General features: G+C 37.9%; 1 protein-coding gene across 8 annotated transcripts in view; it reads right to left on the minus strand.

Annotated features, from left to right (window-relative positions):
• Map2k4 (mitogen-activated protein kinase kinase 4) overlaps positions 1-16,814 on the minus strand; it is a 107,323-nt gene that overhangs the window by 14,081 nt on the left and 76,428 nt on the right. For all 8 annotated transcript variants that reach the window (XM_021212277.2, XM_021212278.2, XM_021212275.1 and 5 more), the window contains 3 exons: positions 11,403-11,522; positions 9,126-9,177; positions 8,108-8,235 (listed from right to left, as the gene is read on the minus strand). In XM_021212277.2, the coding sequence (XP_021067936.1) occupies positions 8,108-8,235; positions 9,126-9,177; positions 11,403-11,522 (300 nt within the window). The remainder of the gene's footprint in view (positions 1-8,107; positions 8,236-9,125; positions 9,178-11,402; positions 11,523-16,814) is intronic.

The following is a 16,814-nucleotide window of genomic DNA, read 5'->3' on the forward strand; positions in this document are numbered from 1 at the left end:
AGTGGCAGGACTATTTCATTTGATTTAGTCAGCATGAGAACTGCAGAGGCTATCATTGGCCTACATATCCCAAAGTAGGATAGAGTCAGAAAGAAAAGTGAGTCTTTACACCACTTCTCTTTTGGTAGGTGTGAAACCATACTTCTATACAAGAACGAAAAGCCTGCCTCTTTCTTTAAAAGTTATCTGAATAGGATCAGAGGTGAGGAGGACACAACATCTGCCCAACACTGGGGATTAATCGGGACCAGCGGGACCAGCGGGACCTGGGCACCCAGGAACTCCACCTGACTAGTGGCATGAGTTCCTTCTGGTCAGGGCCTGTGCCCTGAGCAGACCTTGGGCACTAACTCCGAAGCCAGCCCCATAACACCCAGAAGAAGCTCCTCTCGCATGTGCTTTCACATACCTAGGATCCCAGGATCCCAGGAGCTTAACCACACTAGGATGTCAGGATCCCAGAGGCAGCTTGACTCCCAGGAGCTCTGACACACCCAGGATCTCAGCATCACAGGATCCCAGAATCCCAGAGACAGCTGAACTCTGAGGAGTTCTGACACAACCAGGATCACAGGAAGGACAGGCTCCAGTCAGATCTAGTGAGGGCAGGTAGCACTAGAGTTAATCAGATGGCAGAAGGCAAGCATAAGAACATAAGCGACGGAAACCAAGGTTACTTGGCATCATCAGAAACCAATTCTCTCACCAGCAAGTCCTGGATACACCTTCACACCGGAAAAGCAAAACTCTGATCTAAAATCACTTCTCATAATGATGATAAAAGAAGGACATGAATAACTCCCTTAAAGAAATACTGGAGAACACAAGTACAGCTAGAAGCCCTTAAAGAAGAAAGACAAAAAACCCTAAAGAATTACAGGAAAACAACCAAATAGGCGAAAAAAAGGAACAACTAAGATCTAAGCCTTTCAAGATCTAAAAATGGAACTAGAAACAATAAAGAAATCACAAAGGGAGACAGCCCTGGAGTTAGAAAACCTAGGAAAGAGATCAGGAGCCATAGATGCAAGCATCACCAACAGAATACAAGAGATAGAAGAATCTCAGGTGCAGAAGATTCCATAGAAAACATTGAGACAACAGTCAAAGAAAATGCAAAATGCAAAGAGTTCCTAATCCAAAATATCCAGGAAATCCAGGACACAACGAGAAGATGAATCCTAAGAATAATAGGTATAGAAGACAGCAAAGATTCCCAACTTAAAGGTCAGTAAATATCTTCAACAAAATTATAGAAGAAAACTTCCCTAACCTAAAGAAAGAGATGCCCATCAACATACAAGAAGCCTAGAGAACTCCAAATAGACTCGACTAGAAAAGAAATTCCTCCCATCACATAATAATCAAAACACCAAATGCACTAAAGAAAGAAAGAATATTAAAAGCAGTAAAGGAAAAAGGTCAAGTAACATATAAAGGCAGACCTATCAGAATTACTCCAGACTTTTCACCAGAGACTATGAAAGCTAGAAGATCCTGGGCAGNTCTCATACAGACTCTAAGAGAACACAAATGCCAGCCCAGGCTACTATACCCAGCAAAACTCTCAATTACCCTAGACGGAGAAAACAAGCTATTCCATGACAAAACCAAATGTACACAGTATCTTTTTTACAAATCTAGACCTATAAGGAATAATAGATGGAGAACACCAACACAAGGAAATAAACTACACCCTAGAAAAACCAAGAAAGTAATCTTTCAACAAACCTAAAAGAAGATAGCCACACAAACATAATTCCACCTCTAACAACAAAAATAACAGGAAGTAAGAATCACTATTCCTTAATATCTCTTAATATCAATGGGCTCAATTCCCCAATAAAAAGACACAGACTAACAGACTGGCTATGTAAACAGGAGCCAGCATTTTGCTGCATACAGGAAATATACCTCTGAGGAAATGTGACAAAGACAGACACTACCTCTGAGCAAAAGGTTGGAAAACAATTTTACAAGCAAATGGTCCTAGGAAACAAGCTGGAATAGCCATTCTAATACCAAATAAAATTGACTTTCAACCAAAAGTTATCAAAAAAGGTAAGGAAGGACACTTTATACTCATCAAAGGAAATATCTACCAAGGAGAACTCTCAACTCTGAACATCTATGCTCCAAATGCAAGGTCACCCACTTTCATAAAAGGAGCTTTACTAAAGCTCAAAGCACACATAGCACCCCACACAATAATAGTGGGAGACTTCAACACCCCACTCTCACAAACGGACAGATCATGGAAACAGAAACTAATCAGAGACACAGTGAACTAACAGAAGTTATAAACCAAATAGATCTAACAGATATTTATAGAACATTTCATCCTAAAGCAAAAGAATATACCTTCTTGTCAGCACCTCACAGTACCTTCTCCAAAATTGACCATATATCTGGTCACAAAACAGATACAAGAAGATTGAAATAATCCCACGCACCCTTTCAGATCACCACGGACTAAGGCTGGTCTTAAATACCAAAATACAAAAACAACGGAAAGCCCACATACACTTGGTAACTGAACAACACCCTACACAATGAGAACTTGGTCAAGGAAGAAATAAAGAAAGAAATTAAAGACTTTTTAGAATTTAATGAAAATGAAGGCACATCATACTAAAACTTATGGGACACAATGAAAGCAGTGGTAAGAGGAAAATTCATAGCTCTAAGTGCCTCCAAAAAGAAACTGAAGAGAGTTTACACTAGCAGCTTGACAGCACACCTGAAAGCTCTGGAACAAAAAGAAGCAAATACACCCAAGAGGAGCAGAAGGTAGGAAATAATCAAACTCAGGGCTGAAATCAACCAAATAGAAACAAAAACAACTATATAAAGAATCAACAAACCCAGGAGCTGGTTTTTTAAGAAAATCAACAAGATAGATAAACCCTTAGCCAGACTAACCAGAGGGCACAGAGACAGTATCCAAATTAATAAAGTCAGAAATGAAAAGGGAGAAATAACAATGAAATGTATCTTAAAATAATTACTCTGTTTGTTGAATATTAACAGTTGAAAATACTATAATCATGCTCTATAAACATCATGTAAATACTGATAATTTTCCTCACTGTGCTTGAAATTGGCATTTTCATTTTCTAAATGTTTAACCTCAAAGAGTGTTTGCCATTTTGAAGTTTTTAAAATATACTTACTGATAAAATAATTTTTCTCCTAGAAACACTGATAATCTTTTTAAAGTAAATTGTCAGACAATGTACAGAGATATATAATGTATCTGAAATACTCTCTGTCACGTGGTATCATATAAGGGCTTTTGAATATATTTCTTAAAGATTCATTTTTAATATTTTATGCTCTTTTACTATGCTTAACTGCCAAAGAATATTTTGTATGTTTTGAAACAATTTAGTATTCAACANAAGCAGTAAAGGAAAAAGGTCAAGTAACATATAAAGGCAGACCTATCAGAATTACTCCAGACTTTTCACCAGAGACTATGAAAGCTAGAAGATCCTGGGCAGNTCTCATACAGACTCTAAGAGAACACAAATGCCAGCCCAGGCTACTATACCCAGCAAAACTCTCAATTACCCTAGACGGAGAAAACAAGCTATTCCATGACAAAACCAAATGTACACAGTATCTTTTTTACAAATCTAGACCTATAAGGAATAATAGATGGAGAACACCAACACAAGGAAATAAACTACACCCTAGAAAAACCAAGAAAGTAATCTTTCAACAAACCTAAAAGAAGATAGCCACACAAACATAATTCCACCTCTAACAACAAAAATAACAGGAAGTAAGAATCACTATTCCTTAATATCTCTTAATATCAATGGGCTCAATTCCCCAATAAAAAGACACAGACTAACAGACTGGCTATGTAAACAGGAGCCAGCATTTTGCTGCATACAGGAAATATACCTCTGAGGAAATGTGACAAAGACAGACACTACCTCTGAGCAAAAGGTTGGAAAACAATTTTACAAGCAAATGGTCCTAGGAAACAAGCTGGAATAGCCATTCTAATACCAAATAAAATTGACTTTCAACCAAAAGTTATCAAAAAAGGTAAGGAAGGACACTTTATACTCATCAAAGGAAATATCTACCAAGGAGAACTCTCAACTCTGAACATCTATGCTCCAAATGCAAGGTCACCCACTTTCATAAAAGGAGCTTTACTAAAGCTCAAAGCACACATAGCACCCCACACAATAATAGTGGGAGACTTCAACACCCCACTCTCACAAACGGACAGATCATGGAAACAGAAACTAATCAGAGACACAGTGAACTAACAGAAGTTATAAACCAAATAGATCTAACAGATATTTATAGAACATTTCATCCTAAAGCAAAAGAATATACCTTCTTGTCAGCACCTCACAGTACCTTCTCCAAAATTGACCATATATCTGGTCACAAAACAGATACAAGAAGATTGAAATAATCCCACGCACCCTTTCAGATCACCACGGACTAAGGCTGGTCTTAAATACCAAAATACAAAAACAACGGAAAGCCCACATACACTTGGTAACTGAACAACACCCTACACAATGAGAACTTGGTCAAGGAAGAAATAAAGAAAGAAATTAAAGACTTTTTAGAATTTAATGAAAATGAAGGCACATCATACTAAAACTTATGGGACACAATGAAAGCAGTGGTAAGAGGAAAATTCATAGCTCTAAGTGCCTCCAAAAAGAAACTGAAGAGAGTTTACACTAGCAGCTTGACAGCACACCTGAAAGCTCTGGAACAAAAAGAAGCAAATACACCCAAGAGGAGCAGAAGGTAGGAAATAATCAAACTCAGGGCTGAAATCAACCAAATAGAAACAAAAACAACTATATAAAGAATCAACAAACCCAGGAGCTGGTTTTTTAAGAAAATCAACAAGATAGATAAACCCTTAGCCAGACTAACCAGAGGGCACAGAGACAGTATCCAAATTAATAAAGTCAGAAATGAAAAGGGAGAAATAACAATGAAATGTATCTTAAAATAATTACTCTGTTTGTTGAATATTAACAGTTGAAAATACTATAATCATGCTCTATAAACATCATGTAAATACTGATAATTTTCCTCACTGTGCTTGAAATTGGCATTTTCATTTTCTAAATGTTTAACCTCAAAGAGTGTTTGCCATTTTGAAGTTTTTAAAATATACTTACTGATAAAATAATTTTTCTCCTAGAAACACTGATAATCTTTTTAAAGTAAATTGTCAGACAATGTACAGAGATATATAATGTATCTGAAATACTCTCTGTCACGTGGTATCATATAAGGGCTTTTGAATATATTTCTTAAAGATTCATTTTTAATATTTTATGCTCTTTTACTATGCTTAACTGCCAAAGAATATTTTGTATGTTTTGAAACAATTTAGTATTCAACATTAGATATAGGATCCTCAGTTATGGATAGTATTAAATATTCATTAATAATATTTATTAATAATAATATTCATTAATAATATTCATTAATAATATTTTAAGGTATGAAAGGATATGAATATAAAAGTTGAACAAAAATTATATGTAGTATTTGATTCTTAAAATATTCAATATTATTAATATTAATACATTTAAAGAATAAAAAATTAAGAAAAAGTGTTATCTGAATTCAAAACAATTTGCTGTATCTAGGCCACAGCTACATTTTTAAGACTTGCATGAATCAAAAGTAATTCTTTTTTTTTTCAAGACAGGGTTGCTCTGTGTAGTAATGGCTGTCCTGGAACTCACTCTGTAGACCAGGCTGGCTTTGAACTCAGAAATCCGCCTGCCTCTGCCTCCCAAGGGCTGGGATTACAGGCATGCACCACCACTGCCTGGCCAAAAGTAATTCTTAAGTAACATCACACTGTGCTAATGTTTGGGCATGTTTTGTTCCAAGGTATTCAGGTACTAGAGGCGTGGTCTATAGAGGTGTCAGTATTATGACAAGCCAATCATTTAGACAATGGGTCACTAAAAGGTGAGCCCACTAAAGATGTTAGCTGGTTGAGGGAGGACTTAGAAAGGATTGATGATGATGGGTTCTTAAGTCAGATCTCCTGAAAGTGGATAGTTATAAATCAGAGCCCTTCAGCCCTTTCTTCTGCAGACAACTCCCTTCCCATTTCTCTGCCAAACTGTGGTAAAGCCAAAAGGCTCTCAGAAGCTAAGAGATGAGAGCTACTCAACTGTCAACTTTCAGTTCCTAAAACTACAAGCTAAAGATTCCTTCCCTACAAGTAACCACCAGCCTCAGGTATTCTGTTACTACACGAACAGCAATAAAATCATATTGTCACAGCGGAAAAACATCCAGATAACCTTAGCATTAAACCATCTCAACACAGGTAACATGCTCAGTAATTCCCTAGGGTGTACAGTTACTGAATGTGTCAATTATGCCAACTAACAGGACAGTATCTATTGATTTTTATTTCTTGCCTTTGAATCTGTTACACCATTTATTCCTAATTACCACAATGAAAATAGGATTTTCTGAATTGCATCTGCCAAGTGAGACGAGCAAACACAGTTCTAAAAAAAAGTGCCTTTTTAGCCCCCCCCCCCCCAATTCTAAAATTCTGTCAATACTGAAACATTTCCCATGCAATAAACAGAAAATCCACCGGGCAGTGGCTGCGCACGCCTTTAGTCCCAGCACTTGGGAGGCAGAGGCAGGCAGATTTCTGAGTTCGAGGCCAGCCTGGTCTACAGAGTGAGTTCCAGGACAGCCAGGGTTACACAGAGAAACCCTGTCTCGAAAAAAACCAAAGAAAATAAAAATAAAAGTAAAAATAAAAAAATAAAAAACCAGAAACTCCAAGTGTATACAGCATGAAGAACAGGTAGCACTGTGCTTCACATGCATCCACACTGAGGTATGGAACAGAACTGATGGCAAACTGACTTCCAAGTGATACAGGGAATTAAATAGATTCAAGGTTTTAAATGAATATGAAATCTGAAGATGCACTGGGCCCATCCATCCAGAGCATGCTAGAAAATCTTGTACTTCTTGTTTGTGACTGACCTGATTTAAAATTTTTATAACACTTATAGAAACAATCATGAAGGAAACATAGGAGGAAATTTTTTATTCAGCTCTTAGATAATCTTTAAAAAGGTTCGTGGAGACAAGATAGCTCGGTGAATAAGGACACTAAGCAAGCCGAGTAACCTGAGTTCAATTCTCGGATTCCATGTAAAGGTGGTAGGAGTCAAACTGACTCCACAAAGGTGTTCTTTGACCTCCACACATGCACCATGGCATGACTGACCCAACAACGATGAGGATCATGATGGTGATTTAAACAGTGTACAGACTGACAGAAAAGGCCAAACAATGGCCAACCTTATCATCACTTAAAGGAGCATGCTGATCTCTAAAGGACCAGGATACTAAAGGAAGAAACTGGAATCCTGGGTAGAATTAAAAGAGACACCAAACACTAATCAAATGCAATTCATAATCCGGGCTGTGGGTCAGGCCATACCAGTAACACTAAGGTAAGGCAAACAGGGAAACTCTGAAAGAACAGTGTCCAACTGTTTTCCTGGGGGGAAGACACTGCCTCCTGCTAAATGCCTAAGGCCTCCAGCTTTGCATTTATTGCTGTGTTTCATCCATTCCTGAAGTGAGAAATCACAAATAGAGCACACTATCAGCTTTTGTAAGACATAGTGCACTCTCCTAGTAACTGTCTTCCTGTACCGACTTATTCATCTGTACCTTGCAACAGCACCCTTCAGGAGCCTAGGGCATATACCTCTCAACAGATACTATCTATTTTGGCAAGAAAGTATAAGAGATGTAAGAAAGACAAAGACACTGACAATTTACCACATGGTTGATTAGCTAAACTGAATAAAAATCAGAAAAGACCATAAATGCTAAAAACCAAACGAGAATTAACGTATACAGGAGGGCAATGAAATAACTTAGCAATATTCCAGAACTGAAAACTTGAGCTGGGAAATGCTTAGGGAGAAAAACATATTCTAGCACAGTGAAACTGCATAGATGAATGCAGGTCCCTTACAATCAGCACCAAAGGGCACAGGATCTCTATGCAATGACTGCCAAGCAGGAGGCTCGGCTATACACTTACTGCCATATACGGCCTACACCCAGCATCTCTTGTCTTGGCAATAGAGTCCACAAGCTGTCCACTGATGCCGAAATCACAGAGTTTTATATTTCCACTTCTGTCCAGAAGAATATTGGAAGGTTTGATGTCTGCAAGAGACACATGCCATTCAGTATGCAACTGATCAATCAAGTGACCCTAAAGTACTACAGTCAAAAATACTGAAAATTTGGAACCCTTAAATTCAGATTTGTAAGAAACAAACATTCATTTAGTACATGTAATCATTATTCATGTTTTAAACAGGTGTCAACAACTAAGGCCAGAGATGGTGGCTCACATCTATACTTGTGACAGTACTTGTGACACTGTGCAGGGAGGATTGCTAAGAGTTTGAGACCAATCAGAGTAAGACCCTGTCTATAAAAACTAAAGAGACAAGAACTATAATGTAACTGTCAAATTCCTTTCACTATTACAATTTAACAAGCCGAAACACTTCTCTTAACATCTTCACACATATGAAATACAAATAAAATCATGGTATTCAGCAGTCAGGATAGGGAATGAACTTTATCTGATAATACACTAAGCTTACTTTCAAAAAAAGTCAACAATTATACAACTAAATATAAGGTATACCAGTCATGAACCTATAATCTTAATTTTATTAAGTATAGCTTTAACTATGAATGGATTATTTTAAAGGAAGAAATTATTTAGTCTTGAAAAATGTAATCAATTATTTCTAAGGAATTTCTTTTAAAGGTTTATTTGTGTGTTTGTGTGTAAGTGTAGGTCAAGTGTGTGAGGAGACACTCAGAGGTGAGAATAGGACATCAGACCCCCTGGAGCAGGAGTTTTTGATTCCCTCACCCTCACCCTCCCCTTTCCCCTTTATCCTTTTTCTCTCCTACCTAGTCTTAGGATGATGAAAGGGTAGAAGGAGAGGGGTAAAGAAGAGTGGAAGAAAAATAACCCACAAAATAGCCAAAAGTCAAGCTATATTACTATTCCATAGAAAGCAATCCATACCCACCTCTGTGAATAATTTTCAAGTTTTCTTTTAAGTGGTTTAGTGCTTTCACAGTCTAGGGAGAAAAAGAAGAAATGGGATAAAGGTCTTTATTTAATAAAATAGCCCAACAACCTATCACAAGCAATATCCTCCAAAGCTCTCTGTATGCTTTCTCATTCAATGTTTGAAACGCTATCCTTCTGTATTTTGAATTATGATGGTATATACTTTTATATCTCACAAGCTGCCTTTTAATATGGTCCTTTCTGACAGCTAAGGAAATATGTTAATTCAGTAAAAAGTTGTATTGTTTAGTGCCTCAAACCTGTACTCAAACCTGCCTCTACTATCCATGATGGTGATAATTTTTATAAGTTCTCAGCTCCTCACAATCGTTCACTAAACCCTTGAAGTAACTTCTGCAGAGCTGACATATCTGCTCAGGCAATAGCAATTTGTCCTGTCCTGGGTCATACTACCCATAATTAGAAATCACAGGCTTCTTCAGAAAGGGAGGAAAACAGAGACTTGACAACAGGCCAAGAAATCTGCTGTTTAAAAGAAAAGAAAAAAGAAAGTCAAGTCTTTGTTGTCCTCAGAGGAATTATATGAGGAATGTAGAAAGCACCACTTGAATTATCTCAGTAACTCTTCTTGTGTATTCACTGGTCTATTAATTAGCAAGAGATTTTACAGGAAGCAATTTAAAATGTTGTGCTTAGTATATAAGGTGATCACCAAGTTTGAAAATATAAACACAGATGTACTAGGTACATATACCTAAGTATATATAATATATATAGTCTGTATAGTATGTACTAAGTATAAGATGTGCTAAGTATATATACTAAATATATACATGACACTCACATATGATAAAGTAACTTTATATTTGTATGCTGTAGGTAAGAGTGAGGTTATAAGATCAGGTTGTGGTGGTTTTAACCATTAATAACTTAAAACCATGTAAATACCAAAGCAAAATAATATTTCAATGCTTTAGGGTTTACCACCTGAAACAATGAGATATTAGTTACCATAGAGTTACCAGAAAGATTATGTGACAGAATCTTGGCTCAACACAAATAATATTCACTCACCGTTAACTACTATCATTATTCAATTACTGTAGAGCACTGCAGTACTATTCTACCACAGTACTACTTTATCCCAATACTGTGAACTGTGGCAAGTTCCAAGACAATAGTGACTTGGTATACTGGAGGGGTGGCTAAACTATTAATGTAAGGTTTACATATTTATCTGAACAATGAATACATTTCTAGTTTAACTCAGTTTCCTTCTATGGCATTATATGAAAGAATATGTATCTCAAAAGTTAGCTAGCTCACAAAGTATTTAAATTTAACCATTAATTTGGCAGGGAAATTTTTTTTTAGCAAATTATCAACTTTAAGATAATTTACTAACTACAAATTAATCAAAAGTTTAAAAGTCTACTAAACACACACATCTCTTACAACTGAAAGAGTTCAGGAATTGTTTACTTTCTAAATCGGTTTTATTAGCTTTAGAAATCACCAAATTGGCAACTGACAAACGAAATTGGGGAAGTTTCTGATTCACAGAAATCATAAGTCATAAGCAACCATATATGATTTAGTGCTCACATCAACTAACTACATGAGTATCTCTAGCTCATAGTCTCGGGGGGCTCTAAATGTCTTAGTACTTTTGCTTTATAAAAAAAATAAGTTATCTATTCTTTTGTAAAAAAAGTTGTACAAACTTATCAACTAAAAGATGAGAACAGAAAAGTGATTGTGAATTCATAACGCGTACTCAGAGAACTCTTCCCCCCTATGGCACTCTGGTAAATGCAAATTGATCAAATCATAATGCTGGCTACTAAAATTACAAGTTAACATTTTAAATGATTTAGACTGAACAATCTTCATTCTTAAACCACAGCAAAACACACTTGTCAAAAAGCTTCAAAACAAACTTTTGCCACTCTGATTAGCTTCGGGATATAAACTATACACAGTTAAAACAACAGGAGAAACAAATATAAAATAGCATTCCTAGTTTTACTTAACAGTCTATTATAGTTCTTTGCAGTTTGAGTAAGAACAAAACTATAATATTCACAGACCTTCCTTGTTTTGAAAAATGTTCCTCAGATCTATTATTTTAATTATGGCACAGACGTGACTTTATCTCTTATCCTACTACAAATTATTTTCTCAGGAAGGCAACAAAAATCCAAAACCATGTGCATTCACAAACACCAGCAAACAGTAACAGAGTTATACAATGTGAAAGCCAAATACTTACTGCTAAAGTGATTTTGCCTAAGATCTCTTCCGGAATAACGTCATCTAACACACTATATACATATTTGTAAAACTTATCGAACGAGGTAGACATGAGCTCCATACAGATCCAACAGTCGCCCTGTAAAACAACAGATACTCATCACCACTAAGATCCTGCTATTAAACTCTAGCATCTTCCCCTTACTTAGGACAGAAACAGGATGCAGATGGAGAACATCTTCCTCTGCTTTTACAGAGAATTTGTAAAACCTCTGCTGAACCTTTAGCTTGTAATATTTTTTTATTCATTATTAAGGACCTGGAAAGGATGTCCTATCTGGGCTTAAACATAACTATGTGGTCAAATCCTATCTTTTTTTTTTTTTTTAATTTTTTTTTTTTTTTTTTTTTTTTTTTTTTTTTTTTAAGTATGTCTCTGTGTGAGAGAATGCAGTAACCTTGGACACCAGGAGAGGGTGTCAAATCCCCTGAGAAATGGAACCTGGATCCTCTCTACAAGAGCACTCAGTGCTTTTAACTGAGCCATTTCTTCAGTCCCTCTTTTACCCAGTCTTAGTTTACACAGTCAACATATATGCTTTAATAAAAATTTCAAATTCTGCCATAACCAAACATAAAATTAGGAAATAACGGAAGAACATCCTTTTTCATTGACAAAAGAGCTTATAAAATTATCTTAAGGAAGTAATAAAACTGCTCATTAGAAAGCTTAAAGCAAATAGCAAATGTCATCTTCTTCAGATCAGAAACCTCCTCCTCAGTGAGATGAGTCACTTTACTCCACCCTGCCCCAGGAGCTGTCAAAAATGGTGGCTCCTATCAAAATGGCAGCACCACCACATCTCAGCCTGCAGCTGTCACAGGAGCTGTCCATGGTGGCCACACCTTTCCTACCTCATGAGCACTTGTCCTTCCTGGCGACACCTTTTCTGCCTCAGCCTACAGCCTTGGTGAAACACCACTGCATGAAATGTCCCACAGGTGCTGTCCACAATGGCAGCACCTCCTTTCCCGCCTCCCTGAGCATCCTCAAAGAGATAGTGCCACAGCAAATGTTGGCTGAAGCTGGGAAGGACTTCCCATCCTAACCCATGGGCATGATGCAGGGGAAAGGAAGTAAGAAGAGACCCACCAATTCCTGAACAGGAAAACACACAAATCCCTGAGCTCTCCAAACCCAGGACTTTAAGTCCAACCAATCTCCAATCTGGAAATCTCTGCCCTGAAAAGCTCTGGCCCCTCAGAAATCCTACATAAGCACTGCCCTTTGTCCAATTCCCTGCTGCCCATTACCAGGAGCAGAGGGCAGCCATCCCTGGATTCATCACCCCTCCTTTTTCTCCTCCTAGATTCTTCCCTTCAGTAAATCTCCTTTATGAGATTTATGGCCTGGAGTGACTTTCTTGTTGTAAGAAGCTGAGAAGAAAAGAAGCAAAGAAGAAAAGAAGCGAAGAAGGAGCAGGGCTGAGGTGCCTAAGGTCCTCATCAGTTCAGCTGGAGACGCCTGCCCTGGAAGCTGCAACACCTTTGCTGAGTAGGTATCCTCAGAGCTGTATTGTTCCTGAGCTCCTTCCTGTGTCTCAGTATGCCCTTCCTGTGGAATGCTGTCCCATCTCAGAGCTATATGGTTCCTGAGCTCCAATTGTCTCAGGAATACCTTTCCTGTGGGATGCTGTCCCATCTCAGAGCTGTGTAGTTCCTGGGCTTGAGTCCCAGGATACCCTTGCATTAGAGCAGAAACACTTACACTTAGCACTGTCTAATAATGTATAACTGCTCGTTTTTATGTTTGTCTCCAATAAATCGATACAATTAAACCAGTGCATGAGAGCAATCTCATCATGAAGACACAGGAAGAGGTCCCTGCTTTCTTGTAGTGGCTGTGATCTGATAACAGTACAAACAGTGCTCTAGTGATAAGTCAAACTGCTGCTTATGTGCATCGGTGATGACACCCTGTGATGTCATACCCCATCCACCACGGGTGTGAGTCATCATTTTATCCTATGTAACACGCTTTCTATAGTACCTGGTATAGGCACCCCATGTAGTCATGTTGCTACAGTAACCATGTCAGTTATCAGAGTAACTGCCATAGTATTACAGTGCTGCACTTCAAGTATTCCTAAGGTATTAGAATTGTTACACCTTATGATTGGTAAAATTATTATCATTTACTTTCCCAATATTCTGTTGAATTTTTTTCACATGTATATATGCAAGAATAAAACATATATAGATTGGTAGTATCAGAGGTCTCAGGTATCTACTGGATTTGTTGGGATGCCCCTCCTGCAGGTAAGGAGCACCTACTGTAGCCATATTGACATTTAATAGAATCACCCTATTTCAAGGAATATCTTTAATATTCAATAAACACAGATAGAAAAAAACAAAAACTGGAGAACTCTAAACTCAGAATGGTACACAACACTGAAAAGAGTATCTTAAGTTCCATTTCTGGACACTGAGGTAATAGAGGAAAGCAGGAGGGGTGTGAGAAAGTGAGAGCTTCAGCAGGCTCACCTGAACAGGGTATAGAGACTGACCAAAGTAGAAAGCTACTACCAAGTCATCGCCAGCTTTTACGCTGTCACTAAGTCAGTCCTCACAGCACAAGCATATTTGAGTAACAAATGTGATGAGCACACACTGAAGAACGTTGAGATGAATGACTAGAGCATTTATGTCATTAGACGACTGGGGAACATATGTATGATAAAGTACCTTTACATTTTCTTTCTACAGTGTTCTCAGAGAACAGCTCTCACAGAAAATCAAAACTCTTCACCAAAACACATACTCAATTTTATTTTGATTTCATGACACTTCAGTAGATTTGCTAGTGCTTTCTATTAGAGAAAACTACAGACCCCCATCAGAAGTAAAGTAATCTCAAAGGTAGAAAGAGCACTGATGCTGAGATCCTGGGAGGCTAGCACCTTCTGTTTATGGAAGCCCAGGCTTCCTTTGTGGTAATAAAATCTCCCAACAAGGAGAAGCCCAGAACTGGAAGCCTGACTATTGAATTCAATCAGGCCTCTTCAGAGGAGCCACCACCAGCATCCTCAGACTGTTCGATGAAATAGAAAGGAAGAAACAGCAAATTCATTCTATAAAGCTGTCATTCCAACTGCACCAAACCAATATATACACATAATGTTTTCAATACAATACTTGTAAACCCAATTCAAAAACCCACACCAAGCTGTTTTCAGTCCAGCAATGTAAGGATTGTTTCACACATATATTTACACATACTAGTTACTTTTCTGTTGCTGTTATAAAACCCCATAACCACTGAATTACAGTTCCAGAGAGGGAGCCCAGCATGGTGGTAAGCAGCAGCAGAAGCAGGAAACCCAGAGCTTACATCTTTAAGCACAAGCATGAAGCAGAAAGTTTACTGTAAGGAGAGTCTGACTATATACTTTTAAAGCCTGTCCCAGTGACATACTGCCTCTAGAAAGGCCCTACCTCCTAAACCGCTTTGAACAGTGTTGCCAGCTAGAACTGAGGACAAAGTATCAAATGCCTGAGCTTATGGGGGACGCTTACCATTCAAGCACCTCATACAATGAAATACTGCATATAAATAAGACTCAAGGAGAGAACTACATGATCATCTCAATAGATGTAAACAACCTTTTGACAAGTGCAACATTTCTTCAGGATGAAAGCCCAGAAGAAATTAAACTTGGAAGCAACATAGCTGAGCACAGCCTAGGGCATATATGACAGACTTAGTCAAAACTATTGTGAATTAAGAGAAACTGGTTGCATTTCCTCTAATATCAGAAAAGAAAGAAGGTTGCCCACTCTCCTTTGATGTAATGCTGAAAGTCTTAGCTGAACACTGAGAGAAAAGAAAGAAAATTAAAAGAAGCAAAACAATCTTTATTTATAGAGGACATGATCCCCCAAGAGAGTCTCTCTATAGTCCTGGCTGTCCTGGAAGTAAATCTGTAGATCAGCTTAGCCCCAAACTTACAGAAATCAGCCTGCCTCTGCCTTTCAAGTCCTGGGATTAAAGGTATGCACCATCATGCCTAGCTGAAATGATTCTATTTTTAAAAGACCCTACAGTTGGGCGGTGGTGGTGCACGCCTTTAATCCCAGCACCTGGGAGGCAGAGGAAGGCAGATTTCTGAGTTCGAGGCCAGCCTGGTCTATAGAGTGAGTTCCAGGACAGCCAGGGCTACACAGAGAAACCCTGTCTAAAAAAAAAAAAACAAAAAACAAAAAACAAAAACAAAAAAAACAAACAAATAAATAAATAAATAAAGAAACAAACAAACAAACCCTACAGACTCCACCAGAAAACCCTAGATGTGATAAACACAGTAAAGTATCTTCCATTGTTCAAATGAGAGTAATCTCCATAGTCATATATTTGATTACTTGGTCCCCAGTGGTGGAATTATTTGGGATGGATTAGGAGGTGTGACCTTGTTAAAGGAGATGTGTCACTGGGTGTGAGCTTTGAGATTTGAAAAGGCCATGCCATTCCCAATTAGCTCTCTCTACCTGCTGCATGCTGGTAAGGATGTAAGCTCTTACCTCTCAGGCATACTCACGCCTACCTGAATGTTATCATGTTCCCTACCACGATGGTCATGAAATCTAACCCTCTGAAACTATAAGGTACCCAAAACTCTTTCTTCTGTAAGTTGCCTTGGTCATGGTATTTTGTCAAAGCAATCAAAAAGTAACTAAGACATAAACTGCATTTTGTATTCTACAAATATACCATATACCAGCAATAAATTTGTCCAGAAAAAAAATGGGTAAAAACAAAACAAAAACAAAAACCTTATTTATCACAGTTTCAAAAAGTAAATAATAAAATACCTATGAATAACCCTAATCAAAAGGATAAACTTGAAAGCCGGGAAGAAACTCAAGACTATAGTAGAAAGTAGAAAGACCTCTCAAGCACATGGACTGGAAGAATTAACACTGCGAAAATTAGATATACATGACCCAAAGCAAGTCACAGGCTTAGCATAATCCCTGTTCTGGCTAGCTTTATGTCACCTGGACACATGCTAGAGTCATCAGAGAGGAGGGAAGTCTCAACTGAGAAAATGCTTCTATAAGATTGGCAAGCCTGTAGGGCATTTTTTTAATAAATGATTTATGGGGGGAAAGTCAGTCCATTATGGGTGGGGCCACCCCATGCTAGTGGTCCTGGGTTCTATAAAAGAGCAGGCTTAGAAACACCATAGGAAACAAGCCCTCTCCTCCTCATCCCCATGGCCTGCCTCCATTAGCTCCTGCATCCAGGTTCCTTCCCTGCTTGAGTTCCTGCCCTCACTGCTTTTGATGATGAACTGTTGTATGAAACTGTGAGGGAAATAAACCCATTCCTTCCCAAGTTGCTTTTGGTTTAGAGCTAAGATGAAAGGAT

Source organism: Mus pahari, chromosome 14 (assembly GCF_900095145.1).
Source record: "Mus pahari chromosome 14, PAHARI_EIJ_v1.1, whole genome shotgun sequence".
NCBI classification, from domain to species: Eukaryota; Metazoa; Chordata; class Mammalia; order Rodentia; family Muridae; genus Mus; species Mus pahari.